We start from the raw sequence: 22069 nt of genomic DNA on the forward strand, positions 1-22069 counted from the left end.
TGCGCTTGACATAGTATGGGGTGGAGGAATCTCCTCAATCACCACTAGTGTGTAGCATCCACCTGGATGATGCGACGGCAGCCATAGTGTGCCAGAACGCCCACCACACACCAGCTATTAGTGGATAGGAAAGATTGATGTAGCCAGTTCAGGATTGGATTATTAGGGGGCCATGGTAGAGAAGGGCCAATGGGGGAATTTCGCTAGGACACCAATACTCTTTTACAATAAGTGTCTTGGGATTTTTAATGACCACAGAGTATCAGGAACTCCTTTTAACGTCTCATCCGAAAGACAATGCTGTTTTTACAGTATAGTGTCCCTGTTACTATTCTGGGGCATTAGGCTATTGCTGGCCTCACTAATACCACTTCCAGCAGCAGCCATAGTTTTCCCCAGGCCATCTCCCATACAGGTACTGGCCAGGCTCAACCCTGCTTAGCTTCAGTGGGAAACCAGGCAAGAACTATAGGGAGGGGGATAATACAAAACAGCTGATTACAATGATGACACAACCAATAAGAGATACAACCAATGAGAAAACACATGTGTCAAAAGTAAACAAAGTCAATGTCACTGAAAACCCAGAAGCGCTTCAGGCTGTTAATGCTTGCTGAATGCAGCGCGAGGTCGAAAAATGTAACAGTACTGATGTTTCTTTTCCTGCATTCATTGTGACATTTACATGACTTGAATATCATATTGCAGCAAGCAAATAAAATATGCTTGGAAAATGCACTTGATTTTGATATAAACCTATGTATTTGAAGTTCAGGTCAGAGTGATATTAATGACTTAGCCTGCCAAGAGTGATGTGTTTTGCTGGCTCCATACAGTGCCTTTCACATATATTTCAGGCTCAAATAAGTGTTTTTATATGTCTCTTTCCTGCAGTGTTCCCACGTTCCAAGGCCTTGCAGAAGAAATACTCAGCAAACTCGCAGACGTGCTAGAAGAGGTATGCTTTTCAAAACTAAACACAGATCACACATAGCTTCTTATTTTGTTTTCATTACAATTTGAAAAAAAAATTTTTTTATATATATATATATATATATATATATATATATATATATATATATATATATATATATATATATATATACACATTTTTTTTTAAATGAACTCATGCACCACCACACAGCTACAGGTCACTAAACAAAAGCAAGAGCACACGTTTTAAACAAATTCCTCTTCACATGCTAATCATCACTAAATTCATCACTAAATTGAGTATGAGTCATTACAAAAGCATGAGTTACCTGATAACATCCCTCCACACATACACAATTTCAACATAATCAAAATAGGCAATCTCACAAGTTTCCTGTCCAGAACACAAAGTATGTCAGTCGCAATGCTTTTTCTTCTACACATCACCAGACCATACAGTAGAAAGCGAGAAGCTAGGCTTGTTTGATATTCATTTTCTCTGTGTGTGATTTACCATTAAAAAACTTAAAGAATTTAATCTGACAGAACCAATAGCCTAATAAAAATCACAGGAAAACAAGCATTTCCTCCATTTCAGTATTAACACCTGTGCAGCTGGGAACTGCTTACTGGCAGCAACAATCACAAAAACTCAGCTGGCTTGTGGATTATTAGATGATTCTGCAGTAATATGTGCAGTAAACTGTAAAACATTATTGATATAATCCTTTTACAAATCGGTTGTTTAATGTCCACATAGCTGACATTTTCACTGCTCATACACTTCTGAGTGCTGTACATGAGAAAAAAAATCACTTTCTAAATATTGTCAACATTAGTATTTGTAAAGTGTTAGATTTAGCACTTCTGTGAGGGCTGGGCAGGGGCGTAACCGGGCCTGGGCATTCAGGGCTGTAGTTCTTCAGCCCCAGTAATTCTCCACTTGGAACGGTTTGTCACCATGTAACTGAATGTCAAAAGTCAAAGAAGGCAGCCTGTAATTTTGTATCTTCAGTGAACAGAGTGTTGTATTATATCATCAGTGAATGGAGGCAAAACCAATCAGACAGGTTTACAGGTAAATATGTGGAAATGTTCCCATCTTATTGGCTGACAGGTCTCAATTCTGTCAAATGCTAGCTCACACAATCAGTTAGTGTGCATATGCTGATTTTTTACCAGTAAAAGGGTTAAAACTGGAACAGTAGCATCCTCTCATGCTGAGGCAGGAAAAAAGGTGTGTAAATGTCTGACTTCCAAGTTACATGAACATGATATGAACAGAGCATAAGGACAGCTAACGTACTTTGCATGGTACTGGAGCAGCTAAACCCATACAATGATCTTTATCTTGAGATTGGCAGAAGGGGGCAGGGCTTCCAGGCTATGTCAGTTAATAGTGGAGAATTTAAAACATCCAGCAAACCATTTCAGATGCACACGCTGATTAGCTGATCTCCCATTATTACTGGGGAGAAAAAGGCTGCTGTTGTGGTATATTTTTGAGTGATAACTCATTGATTTTGATATTAATTCCTGGAGTTCCTACATGCTGTAAATGTGTAACGGTTGGCAGGTAGGCTTGTGAGATCGAGTGTAAAATGCCACTGTAGAGACGATCTTGTCACAAAACAAAACAAAACAAAAAAATCCTTGATTTATCTTGTTGGCTGAAATAGACTTAAAAGTCAAAGCTTTAGTAGGGTTTTCACTAATTGGCTGAACTTTACAATCAACTTTATAATGAGATAAAAATACATACAAGTGAGGTCAACATGAATTAATCTGCTAACACAGCTGTCTGGGCTAATTTTCTCAAATTGTCATTTTGTCTGGAAGCTGTTTTTAAAAATTTCCATCGAAATGAAGTCACAAAGTTGATTAAATCTATTCCAGTCTGTCATTTGGCAAATTTTACAAATGCTTGACAGGTAGTTTTCATATGATTGCAAAGCCATTGGCAACATGCTTCAGGTACTAATTAATATGTTGTTAAAACATTAGCTTTTCCAGTGTCATAATCACTCTCAGTCTGTAACAGTGACTCTTCATCATGTCGGTCTGCATTACACCACTCTCTCATTGATTGTTTATCTAGAACAGCATGCCTTGTCATGTTTTATTTCTTATATAACAGTCTACATTACAGATACATTGCATTTTCCCAGTGCAGCACCATCTATTTCTCACAGTCTCATTGTACACACATTTGTGATAGCACAGGCACATTCATTTCTGAAAAGGCTTTAAATTATGTGTAGTGCACTTCATTTCCACTCCATTAGAAAGTGACTGTGAGCAACTGAAGCAATTTCCCTGCCGTTCCCTGTGATGAACCGTGTCACTACACCAAACCGTATTTTATATGCAACCTCTAGCTTTTTCACTTCTCAAACTCTAAGAATTCATATCAAATTATATTTTCACATTTCTGTGCATTTGTGTTCTGGTTATGACTCAGAGGCATCATGTCAATATTGAGTCATGCTGCCAAAACCTAGATTGCTAAAGCTGTATAGTCAGAGGTGCTTGAAGCATTAGAGACAGGATGTCTGAGTAACAGGTTCTATTTTGGGCTGTTAAGGTTAGCATGCACCTTTACAGGTAGCAACATGATGGGATTGCGGGTTGGGGTTTTTATAGATGCAAACCTTTCTGTCTTGTTGTTGTAATTATACTAGGAACTATGATACTATGATGCTCACTTCCTTTTCCGAATGGCTGCAAACTCAAATCCCTTAAATGTCAGAACCTTAATCCATCCTTATTCGAACACACGTGATGTAGCAAATCATTTGACTCCTGAAGACCCTGATGATCAGGAGATCAGGAAGTGAGGCCTGTGAGAGGAGAGTTAGTGATAGCTAAATTTTATACTTTGTCTTTTGTCTTTTTTACATACGGGAAACATATGATGATATGATGTGAAATGCTATCATTGTTGATGGTACTGGACATAATCTGAAGAAGCCTTTATTGAACCCCCAACTTTCTGATTGCAACCAATAGCATTAACTGTTGAGCCAGTGCAGAAATGATTATGTAACGTAATGATTCATTTAGCATTCGCTTGGGGTAAGCGAATATGGAAGCGTCTGCATGATGTACATATGGTCAAAAAAAAGAGGACATAAAAGCACATGATAAGGAAATATAAAACCTCATCCACATCAGATTATTTCCTGTAAATAAATGTATCAAGATGGGTTATTTTGGACTTTTCTCCAAAATAAGACATTATGTAGACTTTAAAATAACATAGGAATCATGAATACAGCTTTCTCTGAGTCTTTGTGTGTGTAATAGTTTAGCCCAACATAATTTATCCATTATACCTCATGGTATAATGCATTGCTAAATCCTAATAGCTTAAATGTCGAGCCTAAAATACATTTTAGCCTCACATTTAATATCACCACCAGCTGTCACTGAGCAGATGTATTTTCTATATTCAGTGAGAGAGAATGAGAGTGAGAAGTGTGTCACGCCGTGCCCTCGTTTTATTATGGAGGGGGACCGACACACTTTCTGTGTGCAGTGTCTGGGGTGGAACATGCCACAGCAGCCCTTGAGGGAGCTGACTGCACACAATGATATTTTTTTACGATCAGGCAGCTCTGCTTGTGGCTCGCTCTCTTCTTGGCCGAAGGAAGTTGGGTTTCAGAGCCTCGCGGTTATGGGCTGGCCACTGCCAAAGCAGCCAGCCAGCTCAGGTCCTGGGGATCTCGTATGGATCTGGAAGAGGGGCTAGAGATGAGCGCTGCTCTAACGCTTGCTCTGGGTCCAGCTCTCCACCGGATTTTGGAGCTTGCCCGCAACTCCTCCTTCCATTATGGAAAGCCAAAACACCCACTCTGACTCCAATGAGCCAGAGGGGGGAGCCATTGCACCAAAAATGGAGAGCCACTCTCAAGCATGTAAAGAGCTGCTTGAAGTGCTTACTAAGGCGGTAGAAAATCTAGACTGGCCTGGGGAAGAGGAAGTGGCTCATAGTGCTCGTCCAGCATTATATCTCCCCAGTGAAAATAAATCTCCCTCACACTGCAGAAAACTCTGCATCAGATTATTTGGCCAACATGGGGAATGAACAGCACAGGTATTTAGCTATGCCAAAGGTGGAGGGGGCAGTTGCGAGCTACCGCTCTCCATTGATGGCAGGGAATTTTAAAAGGGGGGGTGGTTTGTGGCAGCAGGTCTCGCTTGTGGGTCACTGCATACAATGGCAGTGTTGTAGGCCTACTAAGCAGACCTGCTATGTGAGCTCGACAACGGGGAGGGAATTGGGCCCGAGGCAGTGGCTGAGCTTCGCAGCGCCACGGATTTGTCTGTTTGGGTGGCCAAGCAAACGGCCAGTCATATCGGCCGTTCGGTGTTTAGCTTGGTTGCGGCAGAGAGGCACCTATGGCTCAGGTCCAGTTCAGAGCTTGACCCCCCAGCTCAGAGGTGTGCTCACCAAAGTATTCAGTACAGAGCAGAGTCTGACGTTAGCGCAGGAAGTAAGATCCCTCTTGGACAAAGGGGCCATAGAACATGTACCCTGTTCCCTGAGGGAGGGAGGTTTTTACAGCCATTATTTCCTGGTCTGCAAAAAAGATGGGAGTATGTGGCCAGTTTATATCAGCGCCATCTGAACCGTACTCTTCAGACATACAGGTTCAAGATGCTAATGCTCAAACTTATTGTTCCACAGATTCAGTTTGAGCACTGGTTTGTAACTATAGATCTTAAAGACGCATATTTCCAAATAGAAATATTGCCCAGTAACAGGAAGTTCCTGCGGTTCACTTTTGGAGGCAATGCGTACCAATAACTGGTTCTTCCCATTGGTCTAGCTGTATCCCCTCACACCTATACAAAGTGCATGGATGCCATTCTGGCTCCCTTGCAACTCTATGGCATCCGTTTAGTAAACTACCTGGATGACTGGTTAACTCTAGCATGATCAAGAGAGCTGGCGATTCAACATCGAGATGTTGTTCTCACCCACGTGAGGAGTTTGGGGCTCAGGTTGATCCTCAAGAAAAGTATGCTTTCTATAGTGCAGAGGACAACTTTTCTAGGGGTTATATAGGATTGTACTATGATGAGGATGTTTCTATCCTCAACACGCGTAGGGTCAACCCTATCAACATTGAGCAAGATAAAGCTGGATCTCAGCATCCCCTCCAGTCTCTACGAGAGACTGTTGGGGATTATGGCTGCAGCAGCCAACGTCATACCATTGGGCCTATTGCTTAGGAGACTGTTTGAGTTGTGGCTGAAAAGTAATCAGTGTCACATGGCAATGCCTACATGCTCTGAAAATTTGTAGGTGTCCCCAGTTTCTAGCCTCGGGTCACACTCTCGGGGCATCTCCTTATCGCAAGACATTAATGAGAGATGCCTCCCTCATGCGCTGGGGCGTGGTCTTAGATGGCTGTCCAGCTCACGGTCTCTGGAGCGGCCCTCATCTGGAGTGGCATATAAATCACCTAGACATGCGGGCCATATTTCAAGCACTGAAATTCTTTCTTCCTAAATTGAGAGGTCACCATGTACTAGTTGTGACAGACAATACAGTGGTGGTCTCATATAATCAACCACCTGGGAAGGTTATGATCATGCCCCCTGTTCAGGCAAGTGCAACTAATTCTTCTCTGGGCAGAGGGAAAGTTTGTGTCAGTGAGTGCATTGTACATTCTGGGCAACCGGAATGTGGGGGCAGACATCCTGTCGAGGCATGGGCTGAGGCCCAGGAATTGGATGCTCCATCCAAAAGTGGTGGAGTCCATATGGCTAAGCAGAAATGGATGTGTTCGCCTCTGAGGAGACAACACACTGCCCGCTGTGGTTCACTCTCACTCCTCCTGCACCACTGTGGCTGGACGCCATGGTGCATATGTGGCCGATGTCTGTACACTTTTCCCCTGATCGCGCTGTTCCCACAAGTTCTAGCAAGAGTTCACCAAGACCGTCTATGTCTGCTGCTAGTAGCACCTTATTGGACAGCTTCAATATGGTTCTTGGAGAGAATATCCCTGCTTGACCAAACTCGCTGGGAGAAACCCGTTCACAGGGATCTACTATCTCAAGCCAGAGGGTTGATTTATCACCTTCAGCCAGAACTATGGAAACTGTGGGCCTGGCCCCTGAGGGGCACCAACTCATAGATTCTGGTGTCTCACCTGAGGTTGTAGAAGCCATGTTGAAGGCTAGAGCACCATCCATGAGAAAATTGTAGGCACTCAAGTGGTGACTTTTTGTCCTGTGGTGTGAGTAACGTCAGTCAGACCCAGTAAACTGTTCAATAGCTACATCCTGGAGTTCTTACAATGATGATTCTCAGCAGTGTTGGCTCCTACAATCAGGGTCTACATGGTCGCTATTTTGGCTAGCCACACCCCTATTGATGGAGACTCTGTGGGGCAACAACCTCTAACATCGAGGTTTATGCGTAGTGTCAGACGGCTGAGGCCCAGCTGTGGGACCTTTCTGTGGTCCTCAAAGGTCTGTCAAGTGCCACATTTGAGCCCTTAGAGTCAGCCTCAGAGAAGCTTCTGACTCTAAAGGTAGTTTTTCTGCTGGCCCTGACATCTCTCATGTGAGTAGGATATCTACAAGCTCTCACTGTTGCTCCTTCCTGCCTTGACTTTCCCCCTGGATTAGACAAGACCTTCCTATATCCTAGGCCGGATTATATTCCTAAAGTACTTATGTCCGCTGCTCAGCCAGTATTATTGCAGGCTTTCTTCCCTCCTCCGTTCCTCACACCAGAACAAGAGAAATTGCACCTACTGTGTCCAGTAAGGGCTCTCTTACACTGCTCCAGTCAGTGGCATAAGTCTGAGCAATTGCTGGTCTGCTTTGGTGGTGACAGTAGAGGGGATGCTGTGTTGAAGCAGCGCATCTCTAATTGGATAGTGGAAGCAATCTCTATCGCTTATGAGGCATGCGGTCTCGCTACACCTGGGCATAAGGGCTCATTCCACTAGGGGGGTTGCCTCCTCAAAGGCTTTATTCAAAGGGGTCCCCTTACAGGATGTGTGCTGTGGCAGGGTGGTCTATGCCACACACATTCATTTGTTATTACAGTCTGGACATGCACTCCACCCCAGGCTCGAGTGTCCCCTTGGGCTTAGATCTTTTGAACAGGCCATGCACTCAGTATGACGGAGTGGGTATTCTTGTTCACACAGCATAAAGCTCACGCAACGTTGAGTTCCATTTGAGAGGGAATGGCTGGGTTACACATGTAACCCTGTTCCTTGAGAAGGGAACGAGATGTTGCGTAGCTTTGCCATACTGGGTCATGTCTGTGAATTACATCTTCACTTCAGATAATTGAGGTTGATAGCATGGTTCACAGGTGCCGTTTTTATATTCACGTGATGCACTTAATTGCCACATCACCTGAGCATGGCAGGCCTATAAATAGGTGTGATTTCACAAAAGCTTTAGGTACTGGTCACACGCGAGGGCACCTCCCACAGCATGAAGCTCATGCAACTTCTCGGTTCCTTCTCAGGGAACAGTGTTATGTGCATAACCCAGACATTTTACACAAACTTGTGTAGTCCATGCCAGCTCGAGTGCACACTGTCATTAAAGCAAAAGGAAATACTAAGATTGTGAAATTTTATCCACTGTGCTGCTGCCACATGATTGGCTGTGTGGCTGGAAAGTGTAGTCATTCCTTTTAGTGATGCCCAGTTCAGCCATGAATCTCTGTCCGAGCGCTGATTGGCTCCCTTCATGCCGTGTATCAGCCATGCTTCTCCATCCAAGTAACCCTTTATAATCCCAAACAACTCGCTGGTTACAGTTTGATTTCATATCCTACCCTCCTCCTCCCCAGCACCACCATCTAGGACTTCCATACCCTTTGCAGCAGCAGCATTCTTCTCTTCTTTGTCTGTCCATGCGTTTCAGAACAAATATTTGTACTTGCTCAGCAGCAGCATAGCAGATTTGGTCAGCCAAAATCAAACCCTTATACACTCCATTCCTATCTGAACAAGCTCACAATTTCACTCCAAGAGTTGTCATGGCTGAAATAAACTGAATCTCTGGAAGTTAATCATAACGAGCTCATAAAACATGAACCATTTTTAAAAGATGTCAGGGAGTCAAGCAAATAGGCTACATACCTACAAACATATTCATAAATTTGCATCATTGCATCTACATCATACACACATTATAATGATAATTCGTTTAATATTCATACTTTTATTAAACAGTTGCAAAACAAATTGCCACAGAAGACTAACTGCCAACTGGATAGTTCTTCAAAACATTCCATGCACAAAGAGCCCAAAGAGAGTTTTTAAAAGATTATTAATTTTCAGTCTTCAGAAATGTTGTTAAAAGTGAGAAAACAGATGCATGAAAAGTTTCCCCAAACCACAGTAAAAGATGCCTCCCAGATCCACTTGAGATGAGTGAGGTTATTAATGATGCAAATACACCCATGCGTGGGCATCTCTTTGCCCTTCTCAGCACTCGAACATTGTGTATGCTAATTCTTTTTAGCAATTGAAACAATATCTACCCTTGTGGAATCTAGATTGAGGAAAGCAGCTGTTTGTTATTTGGTATATGGAAATGCGACTGATTGCCTGGGGGATTAATATTAATTATGATCCTGTCACTCAGATTAGCCCTTCTACATTGTTTTGTATTGAGAACGGAATTCATAATTCCGGAAATGTTGCCATGGTACCGAAATACAGATAAAATATCAATACTCATTAAAACAAAGTCTGCACATTCACATTGAAGTGCCCCTAACATGCTATATTGCAAATGCCTAATTTTGTTTTAGAGGTCTCATACAGTAGGTTTGTATGCGATGAGGTTTGAAAGTGGTGGCTTCTCCACATCTTTGAGAACTCTCTTGTTGTAGAGGATTTTTTCAACTTTGTGGAGTGCCAACGACCCTACATTGTTATTAAATGGTAAGATTGTACAATAATTGCATTTCAAAACAGTCAATTCACAAACATATTCAGTAATGGATATTTCTGAAGATATAGTGAGGCATATTAGTTGAATTATGGATAATCCTTAATCATTTTTATAAATGCCTCTTTGAAACCATTTTTTTAGGATCCTTTGAAACTCTATTGCGAGTGCAAGTGCACACTTTGCAAAGTTGGGGTCTTCATGTACGTGTACATTCTGAAGGTGGTTGATCAGTGAAGTCCACTTGGCTACATTTTCTGGTCCTGATATAGACAAAGTTGCGTTCCAGTACACATGGTTCTATATACTGCGTTGTCACCCCTTCAATAGTTTGTCTAATTTCTTAGACAAACCTGATAGAAAGTAAATGATTATCACATACATTTCATTTCGATGAAGTACAAGAGAAATTGTTTTCAGTGTGACCTCAATCTTTCTCAGAGTGCCACACCATAGAACTGTGTTATGCTGCGTTCTCTCAGATATTTCTGAATCTGTGGATGCCGGTCAGTGACAATGTAGTCCACTGTCAAACTATTAGACTCAAGCAGATCCAGACATCTCTTTAGGCCTTCCTTCTCCATGTTGTAACTACAACCAACCTCATTGCACATCTATGGTAATGTCATTATATATATATATATATTTTTTTTTTTAGAAACAAATTATCACATAAGGTGGCAGGATATATATAAATAAATTTTTAAAAAAGTTACACACCTGAACAAGCTGTAGGTCCAAAATAGTGTTGCTGTCCATGTGCATCACTGTTTAGGTGCCTCATTTCACTGAATGTCCTATAGAAAACAGAACAAAGATTGACCAACAATTAGGTTTCAAATGTGATTTCACAATTTTCAAAACATAGATAACCAAGTAATTTCTCACATACTCCGGGCTTACCCAGTGAGTCTGCATGCATATCTCTGGAAATTGTGATCTCCTCCCCCCGTTTTAACTTCTGGAAAAGATTTTGTTGTTCTCTTTTACATTTGTGGATAAAGAGAAAGTCCTCTAAAAATCCTGGAATGTCTCATACTTAAGTATGTGTAGCTGCATGGCCGCACAAATCTATAAATATATGAAAAATGGGAAACTATTACACAAAGAACACTGATTGAAATTTTGATGTATACCAAGTGGTTACATGCGTACCTTTTGTAGTTGGACGAATGATCCACCTGTAAAAAAATTTGGCTACAGATTTCAGGTTTCTGACGGTGGTATTTCCAACCGTGGGCTGGCTCTGCCATTGCCTGTTGTAATTACACTTAGGGCAAAGCTGATTGAATGCCACATAAGTACCCATCTGCTGTGACTGGACACCATACTTTGACTTGCATATTGGACAAGTGTCAAACAGCTCACGCAGACAGGTTTCAAAAACAATGTATTTTGAATCCACATGTATAGAACTTGGCACAGACCTAAAACAACATCATAACAAAAATACCATTTTATTTTGCTTTCAAATCATTTTTGCATCTTGGCTGAAATCTGGTAGTGCTATACTTGAAATATAAAATGTGTAGTACTTACATCATTTCAGATTCTTCTGAAACAACAGGGACACCCAGGTTGAATTCTGAGTCTCAAGGTTCTGTCTGGACATCTGTACCTCTATCCCACACTTCCTCCTCCAACTCCAGGCAAGGTCTTTTGGGTGGTCTGAAACCAGGAGGTTTTACAGGTGTTGACATCAGTGCATCAGTCCAAATTGAATTGGTTTCTGTGTCGGTCGCACAAGAAACCATTGCTTGCTATTGTGATCCTGAAATAGAATATACAGTATCTCACAAAAGTGAGTACACCCCTCACATTTTTGTAAATATTTGATTATATCTTTTAATGTGACAGCACTGAAGAAATGACACTTTGCTACAATGTAAAGTAATGAGTGTACAGCTTGTGTAACAGTGTAAATTTACTGTCCCCTCAAAGTAACTCAACACACAGCCATTAATGTCTAAACCACTGGCAACAAAAGTGAGTACACCCCTAAGTGAAAATGTCCAAATTGGGCCCAAACTGTCAATATTTTGTGTGGCCACCATTATTTTCCAGCACTGCCTTAACCCTCTTGGGCATGGAGTTCACCAGAGCTTCACAGGTTGCCACTGGAGTCCTCTTCCACTCCTCCATGATGACATCACGGAGCTGGTGGATGTTAGAGACCTTGTGCTCCTCCACCATCCGTTTGAGGATGCCCCACAGATGCTCAATAGGGTTTAGGCCTGGAGACATGCTTGGCCAGTCCATCACCTTCACCCTCAGCTTCTTTAGCAAGGCAGTGGTCATCTTGGAGGTGTGTTTGGGGTCGTTATCATGCTGGAATACTGCATACTGATCATGCTCTGCTTCAGTATGTCACAGTATATGTTGGGATTCATGGTTCCCTCAATGAATAGCCGTAGGAGTGCTGCCAGTATTGCTGCAGAGGTTGAAGGGGTAGGGGGTCAGCCTGTCAGTGCTCAGACCATACGCCGCACACTGCATCAAATTGGTCTGCATGACTGTCGTCCCAGAAGGAAGCCTCTTCTAAAGATGATGCACAAGAAAGCTGGCATACAGTTTACTGAAGACAAGTAGACTAAGGACATGGATTATGAGACCAAGATAATCTTATTTGGTTCAGATGGTGTCAAGCGTGTTTGGCGGCAACCAGGTGAGGAGTACAAAGACAAGTGTGTCTTGCCTACAGTCAAGCATGGTGGTGGGAGTGTCATGGTCTGGGGCTGCATGAGTGCTGCCGGCACTGGGGAGCTACAGTTCATTGAGGGAACCATGAATGCCAACATGTACTGTGACATAATGAAGCAGAGCATGATCCCCTCCCTTCGGTGACTTGGCCGCAGGCCAGTATTCCAGCATGATAACAACCCCAAACGCACCTCCAAGACGACCACTGCCTTGCTAAAGAAGCTGAGGGTGAAGGTGATGGTTTAAACCCTATTGAGCATCTGTGGGGCATCCTCAAATGGAAGGTGGAGGAGCACAAGGTCTCTAACATCCACCAACTCCGTGATGTCGTCATGGAGGAGTGGAAGAGGACTCCAGTGGCAACCTGTGAAGCTCTGGTGAACTCCATGCCCAAGAGGGTTAAGGCAGTGCTGGAAAATAATGGTGGCCACACAAAATATTGACAGTTTGGGCCCAATTTGGACATTTTCACTTAGGGGTGTACTCACTTTTGTTGCCAGTGGTTTAGACATTAATGGCTGTGTGTTGAGTTATTTTGAGGGGACAGTAAATTTACACTGTTACACAAGCTGTACACTCACTACTTTACATTGTAGCAAAGTGTCGTTTCTTCGGTGTTGTCACATTAAAAGATATAATCAAATATTTACAAAAATGTGAGGGGTGTACTCACTTTTGTGAGATACTGTATATACACACACCGTACCTTTGCTCCTTCTGGACATGTCCCTCAGTGTACCCATGGACAGATGTCTGCTGACAGATATCATAACTGTGAGTGCAATACACTAGGTGTCCACTGATATGGTTTGCAGAGGGTCAGTCTACAGTTGGACATTACTGGTATTGTTGGAGAGTTCCTGAGCAAGTTTGCCAAGGACTACCATGGATAGTAGTAAAGATAAGATTACAACATATTATTGTCACATAATGGAAGCTGAGACATAAGCAAGTGCAGGTTAATAGTTTAAGCCAAGAAGTCCAAAGGATCAGGCAAAAATCAATAAACAAAGACAGGCAGAGGTCTGCAATCAGGCAAACAGTCCAACCAAGGCAAGGCAAGGCAAGGCAAGGCAAGGCAAAAGACGAGGTCAAAACAAGAACAAAGTCAAAACCAGAATCAAGAAGGTCTCACGGCTTGGTAACGGCAGAAACAAAATGTAACTTAGCATATACTTCACAAAAAGTTAATGCATTGAAAGTCCTTTTTAAACTGTGGTTGTGATTGTGCTGTGAATTGTATGCAGGTGTGCATGATTAGAATGAAGGCAGGTGTTCAGGGAATTGCAGTCCATGGCAGCCATGTTTGTAGGCCGCAGTGCAGGATGGGAAATGTAGTCACTGGTTTGCTGTGATATGACAATAATAGAGGTAGTTGTCCACTCTTTACTAATGACAAAGTCTCAGAGAAAGAAATCTTTGATATGTATATATGTAATACAATATATGTAATATGTATATGAGATGCGTGTAATCTCAATTAACTGACCAAATTTTAGGTAATACTGGTCCCATGGCTGATTAGCAAAGGTATTTCAAGACAATGTGAGTTAGCTGGTTAGCAGAGGCCTACAGCTGTGCAATGGCTGTACACATATACAGCAGAAAATGTCTGGTTACGCATGTAACCCTGTTCCCTGAGAAGGGAACAAGATGTTGCGTGAGCTTCATGCTGTGGGAAGCGCCCAAGTGTGTGACCGTTATCTGAAGTCTATGCGAAATCACGCCTATTTATAGGCCTGCCATGGTCAGGTGAAGTGGCAATTATGCACGTCGCATGAATACAAAGTTACACCTGTGAACCACGCTGTCAGCTTCTATTATCTGAAGTGAAGATGCAATTCACAGGCATGCCCCAGTATGACACAGCTACCCAACGTCTCGTTCCCTTCTCAGGGAACAGGGTTACATGCGTAACCCAGATATTCCCTATCAAAGGAAACTCAGTGGTGCGTGAGTGTCACGCTGTGGGAACAAGTATACCCAGTCCGTCATACTGAGGGTATGGCCTATCACAAGGCTCCATCAATAGGGGCGTAGCTGTCTGAAATGGCGACCATGTAGACCCCAATTGTAGAAGGAGCCAACCTTGCTGAGAAACATTCCTGTAAGAACTGCAGGACTATAACTCATTGTACAGTTATTTGGTGTCACTGATGTTCCAAGCATTTAACATGGTCTCTACAACCTCAGTGGACAGACCGGAATCTATGAGATGGTGCCTCTCAGGGGCCAGACTCACAGTTTCCTTGGTTCTGGCCAGGGGTGATAAATCAACCTTCTGGCTTGAGACAATAGATCCATGTGATCGGGAATCTCCCAGGGAGTGCAGTGGAATGAGCCCCTATGCCCAAAGGTGTAGCGAGACAGTGCGCCTCATAAGCGATAGAGATTGCTTCCACCATCCAAATAGAGATGTGCTGCTTTGATGCAGCATCACCTCTACTCTCACTGCCAAGCAAACCAGTAACTGCTCTGACTTATGCCACTGGCTGGAGCGGTGGATGTAAGTACAAGGAGCCCTCACTAGACACAGTAGGTGCAATCTTCCCCATTCCAGTGTAAGGAATGGAGGAGGGAGCAAGCCTGCAACACTACAGACTGGGCAGTAGACGTATGTGCTTAGGAATAATCCAGCCTAGCATATCGGGAGGCCTTTGCTAATCCAGGGGCAAGGTCAAGGCAGGAAGGGGTAACAGAGATTTCAGGGCCCACAAAAAGAGCTACCATTAGAGTCAGAAGCTTCTCTGAAGCTGATTCTAAGGGCTCAAATGTGGCACCTGACAGACCTGCCCTGGGCACAGAAGGTCCCAGGAAGGTATGTCTGGTCTGCAGATGGGCCTCAGCTGTCGGACATCAGGCATACATCTCGAAGTTAGAGGATGTTGTCCCCAGAGGTTCAATCGGTATGGGCGTGGCTGGCCAAAATGGGAGCCACATAGATAATAATTGTAGAAGGAGACAACCCTGCTAAGAAACATTGCTCTAAGAAGTCCAGGACTGTAGCTATTGCGTAGATACTGGGTCTCATTAGTGATCCTCAAATCACAATAAAAAAGTTGCTACTTGAATGCATGCAATTTTCTCGTGGACGGTGCTCTAGTGTTTAACATGGTTTCTACAACCTCGGTTGAGAGACCGGTATCCATGAGATGGTACCCCTCAGGGACCGTACTTACAGTTTCCATAGTTCTGGCTGAGGGTGATAAATCAACACTGTGGCTTGAGGCAGTAGATCCCTGCGAACAGGAATCTCCCAGGGTGTGCTGTCCAGCAGAGATATTATCACTGAGAAACAAATTTGAGCTGGCCAATCCTGTGCTACTAGCAGCAGACATAGCACGATCTTGGCAAACTCTTGCTAGAGCCTGTGGGAGCAGAGCAATCAGGGGAAAGGTGTACAGATGTGACTTCGGCCACATGTGTACCATGGCATCCAGCCCTGACCCTTTTTTTGGTGCAGGAGAAGTGAGAGCGAACCACAGAGGGCAGTGTGTTGTGTCCTTGGAGGCGAACATGTCCGCTTCTGCTCAGCTGAACCTCCGCCATATGGACTCACCCACTTGTAGATGGAGCCACCAATCCCTGCCTCAACAGGATGTCTGCCCCCACATACCAGAGAAGAATTAGTGGCACCTGCCTGAACAGGGGGCATGGACATAATCCTCCCTGGTGGTCAATATATGAGACCACCACTGTGTTGTCAGTCACAACTTACACATGGTGACCTCTCAATTGAGGAAGAAAGAATTTCAGTTCTATAAATATGGCTCGCATTTCTAGGCAATTTTTATGCCACTCCAGATGAGGGCCGCTCCAGAGACCGTGAGCTGGACAGCTGTCTAAGACCACGCCCCAGCCCATGAGGGAGGTGTCTGTCATTACCGTCTTGCGATAAGGAGACACCCCCAGAGTGTGACCCAAGGCTAGAAACCAGGGACACCTCCAAATTCTCAGAGCACCTAAGCATCACTGCTGCACACTGATTACTCTGAGGTTCCGTCCTCGGACGAAACCCCCAACTTTTCAGCCACCACTCAAACAGTCTCCTAAGCAATAGGCCCAATGGTATGACGTTGGCTGCTGCAGCCATAATCCCCAACAGTCTCTCGTAGAGACTGGAGGGGATGCTGAGATCCAGCTTTATCTTGCTCAATGTTGATAGGATTGACCCTATGCATGTTGGGAATATAAACGCCCTCATCATAGTAGAATCCTTATAACTTGTAGAAAACTTGTCCTCTGCACTGGAGAAAGCACACTTTTCTGAGCTTCAACCTGAGCCCGAAGCTCTTGTTGAATTGCCAGTTCCCTGGATTGTGCTAGAATTAACCAGTCGTCCAGGTACTTTAGTACACGGATGCCCTGGAGTTGCAATGGAGCCAGAATGTCATCCATGCACTTTGTGAAGGTGTGAGGGGATAAAACTAGCATGAAGGGAAGAACCCGATATTGGTATGCATTGCCTCCAAACACAAACCTCAGGAACTTCTTGTGACTGGGCAATATTTCTACATGGAAATATGCATCTTTTATATCTATCCTCACAAACCAATCCCCAAACTGTATCTGTGGAATGATAAGTTTTGGCATCAGCATCTTGAACCTGTATGTCCAGTTCAGATGACGCAGATGTAGAATTGGCCACGTACTCCCAACTTTTTTGTGGACCAGGAAATAACGGCTGTAAAAACCTCTCTCCCTCAGGGAACGGGGTACATGTTCTATGGCCCCTTTGTCCAAGAGGGATCTTACTTTCTGTGCTAACGTCGGTCTCTGCTCTGTCCTGACTACTGTGCTGAGCACACCTCTGAACTGGGGGGTCAAGCTCTGAACTGGACCCGGTAACCCTTGGCAGAAGTTTCCACACTGCCAGATGTTCTTTTAGTGATGTTAACTTTTCCACATTCTATTGCAGGGAAAGCATCAGATTTCCATTGCCCTTTGACAGCTCGCTGACCAGAGAACACTGAAAACTTGGGACAGCCTTGGCTAAGGGAGGCCCTACACAGATGCCTGCCGCAGTATGTTGAGCTCACTCATCAGGTCTGTTTGGTAGGCCTGCAACACTGCCATTGTCATTGTCAGCAGTGACCCACAAGCAAGACCCACTTCTGCAAAGGCCTTGACCACCAACACCGCGGTCGCCTTACATGGCTTGGATGGCAAAGCTATCCCCCCCAAATTACCTGCCATTGATGGAGAGAGGTAGCTTGCAAGCGCCTCCTCCACCTTCGGCCTAGCTTAATAGCCGTGCTGTTCATTCCCCATGATGGCCGAATAATCCAACATTCGGGGTTGTAAATACCGCTTGTAAATGGTCTTCCCACGAAGCATGATATTTTGTAATACACTTCTGGAAAAAAGGAGGGTTTTCTGTAGTGTGAGGGAGATTTATTTTTACTGTGGAGAAAAAAACCTCATCCAGCCTTAGTAAACACTTCAAGCAGCTCTTTATATGCTTGAAAGCTGCTCTCAGTTTTTAGCACACCCTTCTGGCTCCTCGGAGTCAGAGAGGAATTTTTATTTATTTCCACGGCGGAAGGAGGAGTTGCGATGTCAGCTCCAAAATCTAGTGCAAAGCCGGACCCAGGAGACAGAGAAAGAGATAGAGCAGCGCTCATGTCCGGCTCCTCTTCCAGATCCATATGAGATCCCCAGGACCTGATCCGCGAGGCTCTGAAACCCAACTCCCTTTGGCCAAGAAGAGAGTGAGTCACGAGTGGAGCTGCCTAATTGTAAGGCGTTCACAATGCTCACTGTCAGAACTCTCGAGGACTGCCCTGGCGTGCTCTACCCCTAGACACTTCACACCGAAAGTGTGTCCCAACCCCCCCCCGCCTGTGATGAAATGGTAGCAAGGCATAACACACTTCCTGAATTCTCTCTCACTCATAATTTTCTCCTTTTTTAAATTAAAAAAAAACTTTAAGGGACAGAACATTAAAGAGATTATTCATTCTTTTTTTGAAAATACATAGAGGAAACGAAGAGTCTCTTTTTGAGTGTTACCCAAACGACTGATATGCAGTCTTGCTGAAGATAATAATGCTGATGGCATGGTTCACAGGTGCTGTTTTTATACCACACAACGCGCTGAATTGCATGATGAATAGGCATGATGTTACACAAGCTTCAGATACCAGTCACGCGTGAGGACGCTTCCCACAGCGTTGAGCTCAAACAATGTGGAGTTCCCTTTGAAGGGGAACTATACATGTGCATATTGAGGTGTGCAAATTGTAGGGAGTGCAAAATATGATGTGAGTGAATCTAAAGATGTAAAAATGTAATAACAGGCAGGATGAAGTAGTGGAAGTTGCATGTGTGAGTCCGGTTCCAGTCTTTGGTGTTCCCCTGCTTGAGGGCCCAAATCACCTGTGGGAAAAAGCTCCTCCTCATTCTCTCTGTGTTGGCCTTCAGGGAACAGAAACATTTCCCTGACCATAACAGAGAGAACTGTCCATTGTTGCGATGGCTGGGGTCCTTCATTAACTTCCTGGCCTTGGCCCAGTACCACTTGTTTTAGATGGACTGCAGGTCAGGGAGCTCAGTGCAGATGATACGTTCAGCCATTTGCACCATCCTCTGGAGAGCTCATCTGTCCTGCATGGTGCTGTTCCCAAACCAGGCTGTAATGTTTCCCATCAGGATGGTCTCAGTGGTGCAGGTGTAAAAGTTCCTGAGCACCTTAGATGGCAGTTTAAAGTCTTTCAAGCGCCTGAGGTAGAATAGATACTAATGGGCCTTCTTCACCAGGGTGGTGATGTGACAGGACCATGTCAGGTCCTGTGTGATGTTGAAACCAAGGTAAAGGAAACTGTGCACATGCTCAACTGGGGTTCAGTTGATCTCGAGTGGATGGTAGCTCCTCTTCTGCTTTGTTCTGAAGTCCACAACCAGCTCCTTTGTCTTGCTGACATTCAGCAGGAGATTGTTGTCCTGGCACCAGTTCTCTAGGCTCTTAATCTCCACTAAATAGGCCTACTCATCCATCATTATGGGAGATCAGGCCCAACACAAAAGTGTCATCAACTTAATAATGGTGGAAGAGTTGGAAGTGGCCACACAATCATAGCTGTACAGGGAGTACAGCAGGGGCCTCAGTACATATCCCTGGGGAGCACCAGTGCTGAGGGTGAGGGGGGATGAGACATGTTTGCCCACCCTAACTGCTTATGGTTAATCAAATAAGAGCTAGTCCAAGTGCACTCGTCGGTGTTTCTAGTCTCTTCTGGCAGGTGATATCAAAGACCCACAGGAAGAACCATTACACAAACTCTTCAAAAATAACAGGACATGACCACTCTCAGCAACCCAGTCAGTCAGAGACCGACCATTTAATTTACACCGTCACTTGCTCAAACGTTTTTGCTTTCTCTTTGCAAAGTTTTAAATTATTTTCCCCCTATTTGAGCAGCTTTGCAAAGCACCAATTCGAAAGATTTAGTATAGTTCATGTAATGTTTTGAAATAAATAACTGCCTTAGCATATGTATAATCAATAAGTGGGTGTAAATTTTAACATTCGTATGGAAGAGTTGTTACTTCCAAAATTCCATGGGCAGATAGAAATTATTTTGTCACTTTAAATCAATGAAGCTGTCACGATTTCCCCTTGAAGCAGCGTGCTCTGAGCGCGAATGCACGAGCACCTGCTTTTCCGTTGTTGACCGTAATGACATCTGGACACGTGTGTTTTGTTTATGTTTCTGTCATGTCTCCTCCCTGTTCTGTTATTGGCTGGGATTTCACGTGGGTCTGTATTGCTTTCAGCTGCAAGCAGTTTAGACGCTGATTATGTCCGCATATATACCGCGCGCCTCCCAGCACACAACGTGGAAGATTAAATGTTTGGAGTTGGTTTAGTTCGTATCATAGTCATAGTTACGGTCCATGTTTAGAGTTAGTTCGCGCTGGATTGTCCGCTTCCAGTCCCTCGTCATAGTTCGTTTCTTGTTTTGTTTATCGACCTAGATTCCTGCCTTGCCCCGTGTATGCCTGTTTGCCAATCGCCTGACCTCTTGCATGTTTGTGGATTACGTTTTGGATCACGTTTTGGATCTGTCTGCCTGTCTCTCTTTCTAATAAACAACTGTTCATCCTGCACTTGCATCCGTCCTATCTCTGCACCGTCACGATTCGTGACAGAAGCCAAATAATGAAGCTTTGCCAAATCACACAGAAAAGAACAGCTAAAAAAAACTTTTGTGAAAGTCTGAATTTGCAACATAAAATCAAAACGTTTTCAGTGGTGCTATTAGAAAATTGTTCACCTGATTAAATGTCAAATTTCAATATCACATGGAATTGTGTCGGTCTGTTAGACATATTTCAAGCATAGTTTGTTTTAATCTAGAAAAGTTTGACAGAATTTTCTGTGACCTTTGCATAGGTATTGATTTTTTCCTCCTGGCCTCTTAATAGGTTTTGCCCAGACTGTGATGTCTTCAGTCTGCTAGAGCACAGTAAAACAGGAGAAAGCTGTTCACCCTTTGTTGCTAGAACCCGATTCCGGATTCTTTGGTAAATACAGCTTCACATAAACTCACTCCTTCTAAAAATAAAGGTGCGAGCTGGAGTTAACTCTTCTTCCATGCAGCTTTGGCTCGTCTAATATAAACATACACGATCACATCCAGCATGTGCCACCCAAGCCAAGTTTAATAAATCAGCCTCTGAAAGAAAGGCAAAGAGGATTTTGGCTTTTCCTGACACTGTACAATGACAAGATGTTTGGCTTCTATCTCAAACACATGGGCTGGAGTGCAGGAGTGGGAGTGTATGCTATTCCCATACTGCTCTGCGCTGAGCTTTGAGCAGAGCAAGTTAGAAGGTCAGCATTTTCAATCAGATCTGTAAGGCACAATAGTGCAGTGCAGTAATGAGGGAATTAAGGAGAGGGAAATAATAGAAGCTTTGCTTCATCTACCCAGCCAGTGATTGTTGACATCTCAGGAGGTATTTTTCACACTACACATCTGTATTAGCCACCGCTGTCCAAAAAATGTAGCGATGGAAGCACTACTATGTACTGAGATAAGAGCAAGAACAATTCAGGGATAGTTTCAGTTTTAAAGTCTGATTGGTTGAGATGATTTGAAGTCCCTGCAGAATACTTGAAATAATGGTGTGAGAATGCTGAGCGCGTCTGGCTGCCGTTTCATGCTGTGAACACTAATCGTCATTTTGTTTTTCTTCTTTTGTTTGAGTTTCTTTTGTTTTGTTTTTGGAATGCTATTTGGTCTGCGGAGATTTTATCCCATTTTCCAACCATTGGGATTCTGCGTTAACTTTGTCACTCTCTATCTCACCTGCTGCGAGCCTTTGCTGTGTCTGCTGGATTATGGTCTGCCCGTTGGCCGCCTCGTCACTGTTAGTGAGTCTCTTCTGACTGTTTCATTAGTTCGCGGCCTTTCCTGCTGACCCTACCGACACCTCTGGTTGAATCAGTCTCCACTTTCTCTGCTGGCTATGTCATTGTTTACAGACG

General features: G+C 43.8%; 1 protein-coding gene across 2 annotated transcripts in view; it reads left to right on the forward strand.

The window, feature by feature from the left end:
• Positions 1-22069, forward strand: part of prkg1b (protein kinase cGMP-dependent 1b) — a 256193-nt gene that overhangs the window by 164072 nt on the left and 70052 nt on the right. For both annotated transcript variants that reach the window (XM_053639520.1, XM_053639519.1), the window contains exon 5: positions 895-958. In XM_053639520.1, the coding sequence (XP_053495495.1) occupies positions 895-958 (64 nt within the window). The remainder of the gene's footprint in view (positions 1-894; positions 959-22069) is intronic.

The sequence above is a fragment of the Ictalurus furcatus genome, chromosome 13 (assembly GCF_023375685.1).
Source record: "Ictalurus furcatus strain D&B chromosome 13, Billie_1.0, whole genome shotgun sequence".
Taxonomy (NCBI): Eukaryota; Metazoa; Chordata; class Actinopteri; order Siluriformes; family Ictaluridae; genus Ictalurus; species Ictalurus furcatus.